The following is a 9,236-nucleotide window of genomic DNA, read 5'->3' as shown; positions in this document are numbered from 1 at the left end:
CACCAGGTGACACCAAAGCTGGCAAAGTGATTTTATGAAAAGAGGGTTAATGCTGACATATAAAATTGTAATTCCTAAGGAATTATTAGCAAATATTTTTTGAATCTCAGTGCTTGGTCCTCAGCAGCATGAGGGCATCGTCACTCTGATGCTGAGTGGTCTTAGGAAATCCCAACCCAAACTGCAGCCAAAATTTCTGGCCAGACCAACACTGTGACATCCGTGGCACTTTGGCGGATTTGGGCACATGAGAAAAGCAACCAGGACATGTCCCGGAGAGGTGCTGCTATGCCACCAGTCCCGGGATGCCAGGCTCGTACCTCGCTCTTGGGGAGACCAGGCAGAAGGCAGAGCTCACTGTGGCACTGGAGAGACCGGGAGGTTTTGTAGGGATTTTTTTTTTTTTTTAAGGTATGCGGTTCTCAAAAAGAAAAAAAAAAAAATAAAGGCCCAGTGTTTGCAGCCAACACGTGTAATCTGTTGCAGTCCTTGTCAGACAAAACAGTTTTGCCGTAAGACAGCGATTCCCAGAGGGGAAAGGGGCGAAGTGAAAATACTTTATCAGCTGCGTACATATGTAAAGCGGTACCCTGGTTGAAAAGCAAAGCCTCTTTCCCTTTGAAAGCAAGGCAGGGAGAGACGGGAGGCAATTGCCTAAGAGCAGGGACAGAAATGACACAGGCACAAAGCTGAATGCGGCAAACCCCAGGCCTCGCTCCTAAAATATGCTTATCTCCCTATCGGGCTGAAATAACTGCCAGGCTGTGGGGAGCGCGGATTCAAAACCAAATCCAAACAAACCCCAGCTTCGGTCAGTTTTGGAAAACTCTTTAAAAATATACGCGTGGCTTTTAATGTACAAATCGCGATTTGATTCGAAGATTAAGAGCAAATTCTGCCGCAGTCTTTAGGGTCGGCGGGGGACCTTGCGCCAAACGTCCGTGTCCCCGGGGCGCTGTGCCAAAAAATGTGCTGCTTTGGGAGGGTCACGCTGCTGCCCCGTACCTGCTGCTGGTTTCAGAGGAGATCCTGGGGCACAAGCTCGTCCTCCCGCTCCGAATTCAGGGTCTGTTTAAAAGGCTGAGTGCTAAAACCAGCCCTCTGCTTCGTGGGATGAGCAGATTCAGCTGGCAACAGGTGTGCTCGCCGCCGAAAATCCAGCGGTTTTCTCCCTCTCCATCCATCAGCGAGTGCCCTGAGAAGAGGGAAATAAAATGAATGGCGTGCAGCAGCTACCCGTCACCCCTGGCGAGACAGAGACCGCAGCTCGAGTTTGATTTACACGGATGGGGACGGGGATGGGAGAGTTTGGGGGGGATGCAGGCGCCCTGCCCGGTCCCCTGTGGGAACGCAGAGCCCAGGGAGGGCAGGAGCCACACGTGCTGATGCTGCCGGGCTGAGGAAGGTAAGAAAAAAGGCTGGGGGAGGGAGCTGGAAAAATAAAGGAGAGAAAGAAGAAAGGGAATGAGGAGAGGCAAGGGGGGGGCAGACGGAAGGAGCACGCGCGCGTGCCCATCTGGGCGCTGCATCACATTGAAATTGTCCCGCATTAAAAATTCACCAGGCAGCGAATTTTCAAGGGATTTGTAGTAATTAGATGACAAAATGCTGGCAAATCTCAGGCTTGCCAAAGATGTTACTCAGGGGTCAAAGACTCGACACTTTTGGCTGGGTAATTTGTAAGTGTCAATCACACTCAGCCATCAGAGGGAGAGCGGGGATCTAAGGGCTGCATCCTAACGAAGCCCAACGCCCCTGCCTGCAGCCGCCCCGCGCCTCGCAGCCTCTTGCGAGGGACTCGAGGCACAGCAGCGGAAACACAGAGGCTATATATATTTATTTTCCCCCAGAAAAACTTCCCATTTTTCCTTTTTTGGGTCAGTTTCTAGTAGGAGCAGCGCCTGCCCTGGTTTTTGGCCGCCAAGCGCCGGTGCATCCATCCCGGCCGTCCTGCTGGGGGATGCAAAAAGAATTTGAGAAGTGGGTGTTTTTCGTCAGTCCTGCTGCCATGTTTCAAAAATTGCCCATAGGATGGGCTCTGCCTTCCTGCCACCCCGTTGTCTGCCCAAACCAGCTGGGTTAATTAATTCGGACACCAGCGGGGTTGTCCCAAACCTGGCTGCTCCCGTTCTGGAGACCAGGACCCGCTACGGACCGAGCTGCCTGGAGCCTCAGGGAGAGGAGAAATTAACGGGTTTTCCACTCCGTTGGTTAGAAACTGGGCCACAAAATCCAAAATTGAGTTCTGCCCAAGGTGCCACCAGAACTCGTTGCCCTGACCGTGGGTGAAGGCTCCATGGGGCCGATCCCACAGGGCCGTCCCCTGCCCTTGTAGGGGGATTTTGGCTTGACCCATGTGAGCCCTGATACCGCTGTGGTGGCTGCCCCGGCCATTTTGGGCTGCCAAGGACTGGCTGCGATTGCCTGGAGGCTCTTTGGGAGCAAACTGCCCCAAAACAGGGCACCGTCTCCCAGGCACAGCACCCTACCTGCCCCAAAAACCCAGCCGAGCCCAGGATCAGCCCTGGTGTTGTCCCAGCACGTGGAGCCTCTGCAAAGCTGCTCAGCAGGGAATTCCCAGCCTGATGCCTGGTGGGAGACGGCCTCGGGGCTATCCTGCGATGCTGATTGAGGCCAGGCTCCACCAGCTCCGAAAAATCCCCCGAGAGAGCCAGGGCACTGGGGTTTGGGTCGCCGGAGAGGCAAGAGCACAAATGCCTCTCCATCTCCCGTGGCTTATAAGGATGTCCTCGTTCCACCTGCGGAATCCCACCTCTGGTTTCGGACCACAAAGAAAGGTTTAAGCTGGAGGAAAGGGACAGAGGGATGCAGGGAGGAGGCACGGCAGAGGTGGCAAGGGGGAAAATTGCCTTTGGGAAGAGTTTCTGTGGTTTGGTTTGAGTCCGTCACCGTTCCTTGCTGGGATCACAGTACCTGGTAACTCAGCCACGCGGCAGTGCGCTGCTCTCCAGCCATCCTGCTGCCCTATATAAGCGAGCTGAGGGGCCTGTAAAAGTGGCTGTGGGTTTCTCCTCAATTTAAAAAGTCATTTAGCAGCTGCAAAACGTTGCCTGCCAGCAGCCGGGCCTCGGAGGGGCATCCTGCCCCTAACCAGGCAGCGGCTGGGTTTCGAGACTCTATTATGCGGACTTAAATAGCACTAATTATGGACCGAGGCACCCAGAGAGCTGCAGAGGTGCTTCTCAATATTCCTTCTCCATCTTAATGCCACAATTCCTCTGTTTTCTTTCTTTGTCAGTGGTTTCCTTCCTTCTCAGCACCAGGAGCCATAAAACCCAGCGCAGGTTTTTCCTATAAAGCGCTGATGCTTTATAGGAAACCTAACCCCCACCTCAACCGACCGCGCTGGATGAGCGAGGACAGGGGACTCTTCCCTGTCCAGCGCTGCTGGAGGTGGAGCAGATCCCAAATGTGTGTGGCAACGATGACAAAAAGGCCAAAAAGCAGTGGCACCACCCTGGAGCTGGCACCCTGCTGCACGAGAGGGCTGGCGAGTGCTTCAGCCACCTTCAGAAAAGGATCTCACACATTTGGGGATGCTCACGAGCATGCTTCTCCTCACTCCGGGCAGCAGCCAGGCACCTCTCTGCAAAAAGGCAAAGGTTTGAAACCCACCTTGCTGGAATTTGGTGGCTCTTTTGCTCCAGTCCTGAAGCAGCCCTCGGGAAAGCCCGGAGCTCCCCACGTACCCCAGTGCGGGTGGGAGAAGGGACTGACCCCGTTCTCTGAGAGCCCCGGGTCCAGCAGCAGGGTGGGAGGCAAAGCCTGCCCATGGCGAGAGGCTGCAGAGGAGAAAATGAACGAGCAAGGTCCTGAGCCTACAAGAGCGCTCCGATCCTAATTGCGCCCTCATCCTAATTGCGCCCTGATCCTAATTAAATGGCACAAATTACGCGCCGTGGCACGCTGGGGTCTCTGCAGGACCGTGCTCCTGCACAACACCAGGGTGCCACCTGTCCCACGGGGTGACACTGGCCACCAAGAGCCAGCTTTAGGGGATTTGGGGTGCCCTGGGCCGTCCCTCTCCTGGCTGCTCCCGCACCCCACTGCCGGAGCCTCTCGCTCCTGTGCCGGCTGCTTTGCATATCTCACCGATTCCGGTCACATCGTGCACACATATGCCTCAGCCAACGTTTGTTGATATTCTCTCTGCCTCTCTCCCTAGCTCCAGTTTGGGGTGAAAGCCTCCCTTATTAGCCAATTTGGATACCCATTTACTGTGAATTACTGAGCCTGATTATTATTCATGAATGGATAAGTCTGAAATCTCAAGCCCTGCCATGCGATTTCTCTCCCTCTCAAATGCATATATTTAGGGAAAACAGGAGGCAGCGTGTCCGTGTCACGCAGCATCGAGCTCCGGAGGAAGGAGAGCTGGGCAGGGCTCCTCGCTGCCCCCTTTTTTTTTTTTTGGCACTGACTTGTTCGGGAACACGGAACTGGGGAAGGAGCAGCAAGACCCAGGACAAGGTGCAGATGTGCTTAATGTTAAGGAGAGAAATCCACGCTCCCCAAATCCCCAGCAGCATCCACGAGAAGCATCCCCACGGCAATTTGAGCTTGCTGCTGTCCCCTCCAGCGGGGGCCAGGCACCAGGAGGCACCCGGGTGGTGGCAGAGCCCGTAGGCACAGCACAAATATTTGAGTGCCGGCTGCAGGAAGGGGAAAAGAGGCTTGCAGTCACCCACAGAAGGAGGCAGGAAAATCAGGGGCTGAACAAAAGCAAAGCCCTGGCTGCCACGTAGCAAAGTTTGCAGCACACCTGCACGCAGAGCGGGGAGCTGCCTCCAGCTGGAGCCCTGCAGTGGGGAAACCGAGGCAGCGCGGGGAGGTCTCCGCCCCAGCACTGCTTCTGCTGAAGGAGCAGCAGCTGAAATGGGTTTTGCAGAGCCCAAACCTTTACCGTGTGCTCCCTGCCACGTTTTGCTCAGCAAGCCAAGGCAGACAGCGCGCCAGGCGAGCAGGCAGCCGAGCTGGGAGCATCGCTGCTGCCGTGCCAGCGCGCAGCGAGAGGGGCTCGCGACGGAGCCGGCAGCAAGCAGGGCGCAGGAGAGCCCAGCTGGGAGACGTGCGGCGGGGAGACGTGCTGCTTGTCCTCCTGCAACGAGTCCTGGAGCCCTGCTCCGTCTGCCAGCCTTTGGGGAAGGTTTTTTGCAAAGGTTGTGCGGGACTGAGGAGAGGAGGAGAGCGGGAGGCAGGAAGGAAACCAGCTGGATGTGGGCACGGGGCTCCCGTGTCCTCCTGGGAGCGGGGACAAGCAGCATGCACCCTTTGGGGTTCTCTGCAGGGAGCTGACAGCTCCTCGAGGCCTCTGCCAGCAGGCAGCACCGAAGAGAAGCTGGTTTTCCATCAAAGCCCTGCGATTCAGCAAACAGGCTGCCTTTGAACGGCATCCTCGTCCAGCTCCAAAGGAGCTAAGGACCAGGGGGAGACCATTTCCCATAACTACGTGGACAGTTATACAGTTCGCATTATGTTATCCTTAGGATCGTTTCGGATCCCAACAAGAAAAAAAAAAGGCAGCGGGGAGTGATGAGTTCTGCGCAGACCTACTTAGGCTTCTGGTTTAATTCAAGTTAATTAGCAGCTAGACGCTCGTTCTCGGAAAATTCCCGTTAAACCCGCAGTAATTTTGGGGTGCGGGACGTGGGATTCTTCCCACGTAACAAAGGAGCCGAGGCTCTGCTCGCGGAGCAGGAACTGACTCCAGCCGCTCTCCGGCGCTGCCATCAGCACTTCCATAATGAACGTGCGGGCAGATATCTGTACACACATACACAGCCCCCACCCCCCCCCGCACACATCAAACAGATTTCCTCGATACCAAATTGCCTGAAAAATTAACCAATGTCAAACTGCTCGGCGAGATAAGTATCATTAAGGGAGGAAGGAAATCTTCATTACGTTTGAAGGTGCGGAGAAAGCCCCTCGTGGACGTCCTCCAGCCCAAGCCCAGCCACGGCATTAAGGCGTTGGACGACGCATCAAAGGGTTAAATTAATTTTCATTAAAATTTAAATTTGAGAAGGCTCCCTCTCTCTCTCTCCTCTCCTCCCTCCTCCCCCCCCCCCCCGCACGTTTGACTGGCAACCATTTCATATTTCAATCTCGGCAGAACAAATTGAATTAGATGTTGAAACCAAACTCTGCTCTGTTCTCTAAAGCCTACATGCTCTGCTTGCGCTAATCCTTTTCGGCGCTGCTGCAGACCTCAGAGACGCTCAGCAAGAAACCTGCCCCGCCACAAAAGACAATGAGGGGAGGAAAAAGAGGAAAAAAAAATTAAAAAAAAATAACACAACATGGGGAAAATCCAACCCCAACCTGCAACCCTGCGAAGCTCTGCTTTAATCGAGGGCTGGGGGCCACACGTAGGAAGGGACCTGCTCGGCTCCTCCGTCCTCGGGGCAGCCGGGGCCAGCTGGGCACATTTGTTCCTCCCTCCTGCAGGGTTTCTGAGCCACCTTGCTGTCTGATCCTGCTCCCCTGCCCTTGTACCTATCGATACATATATATAAATTTGTTTTTTTCTTTTAGCTCGAAGCGTTTTTTCCCATGGATCTTGGGATGGTTTGCTGGTGGTGCTGCGCACCTCCCATCCGTCCCCATCAGCTGACCTGATTCTTGTCCCAAGATGCAGAGCCGCCTGCTCTGAGCTGATCACAGACTCACCCCGAGGCTTTGCGCCCCTCTGGTGCCACCCCAGGACCCCCACCAGGAACACTGGGCAAAAAAAAAAAAAAGGTAAAAAACCAAACAAACCCCAAGATTCCCTCACTCCACGTTAGGCGTGTGGCTATTTCAGCTGACAGCCCCTTTCCCAACACTGCTCCACCATGCGTGCCTCAGTTTCCCCTGAAAAGGGGCAGTCTTTGGGGTTAGAAAGAGGCTTTTTGGGGCTGGGAAGCAGCAGAGCACTTGAGCAGGGAGCACGGGCTCCAGGAGCCCAGCTGGGGGAGGTTTGCAGACACCATCCCAAAGCGGTGGCAAGAGGCCAGGGGACAGCAGAGCAGGCAGGAGGTGCCCAAAAGGCCGGGCTCGCCGTGCCTCCAAGCAGTGCTGGTGCTGCTCCATCCCCTCCTTCCTCCTCCTGGCGTCTCGAGAAGGTGCTGGCAGCACGGCCACGCGGAGGCATCCTTAAATCAGAGCTGTTCCACGGGAACAAATGTTATCTCCAGACCCCGGACTCGCCGCGTGAGGCAGGCAGTTATTTAACCCAGCTCGGATTGCTCCCGCGGTCACGCAAGCACCTTCCCTTTCCTCGGGAGGGCCCCGGTGCTGTGCCCGTGCCCACGGCACAAGGCAGGAGGACGCATTAGCAGGGTTATTGGTCGGCTCCGGGCCCAGACGCGCTCGCTAGTCAGGAGCCAGCGGTGCTGGGGGTTTATCAAAGGCCGGTAATAGGCGAGGTGATGAGCATCCCACTGCTAGGAGGATTGGTACCGCCTCGCAGCAACAGGCAGACAGTGCCGGGAGGAAAACAGCCTCGGCAGCACTGATGTGCAGCACGCACGCAGGCACACGTGGGCGAGCACAGGGTGCTGGCACGGGGACAGCCCCGAGGCCCCGGTCACCGCCACGCGTTCGGCAACCGGCCTGAGCAGCACCCTGAAAACCAGAGCCCTGACGACCCTCCTGACCCCAGCAGGATCTGCCCAGGGGTCTCAAAAGGAGGTGGGGGAACTGTTTTGGCTGTTTTTGCCCTGTGCCCATCTCAGGTGGTGAGCCAAGGAGGAGCAGCCCCCCTGCTCTGCCCCACGCAGAGCGAGGGACCACTCGCACCTCGCCAGCCCTCGAGGGAATGCCAACACGGTGTGCAGTGCACCCAAATGTGTGTGCTCTCACTTGGAGCCTGAACTGAGCACAGATCTGAGCTGTGCCCCACAAGCACATCCCTGGATGCTCCCAGGAGCCTTCTCCTCCTCCTGGCACCTCCAACCAAGGCGTGTTGCCCCGCAGGGCCGGCTGTGCCCCATACCCACCTCGGCGGATGGCAGGCAGCTGCCGAACACGGGCTAGATGGCCTCGTCTTTGTTGCTCTCCTCCTCTTCCAATTGCTCCAGGATTTCACCCAAAACCTCTGAGCGTTTCCTCTTCTTCACGGAACCTGGGGAGAGGAAAAAGAAAGGCAAGGATCACAAGCCAGGCCCACGCACGACCACCACTAACTCCAGCCCTCCTCATCCCCCAGCGCTGCCGTTTCCATCTCCCCAGCTGCCCCTGGAGTTTACCACGGAGTAAATCCCCATCCCTTTCCTCCAAAGCCTTTTCTGGAGGCCAGCGACGCCGAAACCCTTCCCAGGGAGCCCAAATCACCCACCCCACACCCGAGAGCGCTCGCAGGAGCCCCCCCAGACGCACGGCAGGACGCGGACACACGGACACCGCCATGCACACCCTTCCCCGGGGAAGGGACACCTCCTCTCCGCACCCCACCACCGTCACCACAGCGGGTCCCAAACCTCCCCGGGGGGCTTCCAGCCCCCGTGGTGCCAAAACCATTTGTCCCCTGTGCCGGGGAGGCCGGGGACTGCCTTGTCTCCGCCGGGCACGAAATGCCCCCGCGGCACGGCAGGAGCCGCCGCGCAGCCCCCGCTCCCCCCGCGCTCCCCAGCCAGCGGCTCTGGCTCGCGAGAAGCACATGGAGAACAGCTGTTTAAATCCTGCTTTCAGACATCAAAAGCCTCGCTGGGTTTCTCAAACAAACAAACATACCATAGGACTGAAGAAAAGGTGTAAAATAAATAAATGGAACAAGCTGTGCATTTTCTTTTAGTATTACAGCTGCTGCGGGAGATAAACAACAAGTAAATGTCACAAAACATCAATACAGAAGAAATTAACCTGACAAAAGCTCACATCCCCCTCCTCTGCCTCTCCCCCCCGCCCCCCCCCCCAGCTCGGAACAGTTTTGCATTTCTGGAGTTCCCATCTAATGATTTTTATTTTTCAATTAATTCCTTGACAGAGCGCCAGAGCCCGCCTCGGCCTCGCTCCCCGCCGGGGGCTGTGGGGACGGGGGCGCCGGCTGCCACCCCCCAGACCCGAGGTGCTCGGCTCTGCCCCGCTGAGATGCCCCAAAAACACAAAAATGGGGACGGTTGAGGCTGGAGGAAGGCGCAGACCCCGCTGCCGACCCTACCCCTTACTCTGCCCTCCAGGCTCCTGCTCCCCCGGCCGTCCTCGTGCTTAGGGTTAGGAGGCAAATAGGGTTA

General features: G+C 56.6%; 1 protein-coding gene across 1 annotated transcript in view; it reads right to left on the bottom strand.

Moving 5' to 3' along the window:
* Positions 1-454: 454 nt before the first annotated feature.
* RBM19 (RNA binding motif protein 19) overlaps positions 455-9,236 on the bottom strand; it is a 58,188-nt gene continuing 49,406 nt past the window's right edge. The window contains exons 24-25 of the mRNA XM_032199280.1: positions 8,004-8,128; positions 455-1,195 (exon numbers count right to left, since the gene is read on the bottom strand). Coding sequence (XP_032055171.1) covers positions 8,037-8,128 — 92 coding nt within the window. The 3' untranslated portion in view covers positions 455-1,195; positions 8,004-8,036. The remainder of the gene's footprint in view (positions 1,196-8,003; positions 8,129-9,236) is intronic.

The sequence above is a fragment of the Aythya fuligula genome, chromosome 17 (genome assembly GCF_009819795.1).
Source record: "Aythya fuligula isolate bAytFul2 chromosome 17, bAytFul2.pri, whole genome shotgun sequence".
NCBI classification, from domain to species: Eukaryota; Metazoa; Chordata; class Aves; order Anseriformes; family Anatidae; genus Aythya; species Aythya fuligula.
This window is presented reverse-complemented; position numbering and strand designations above follow the sequence as displayed.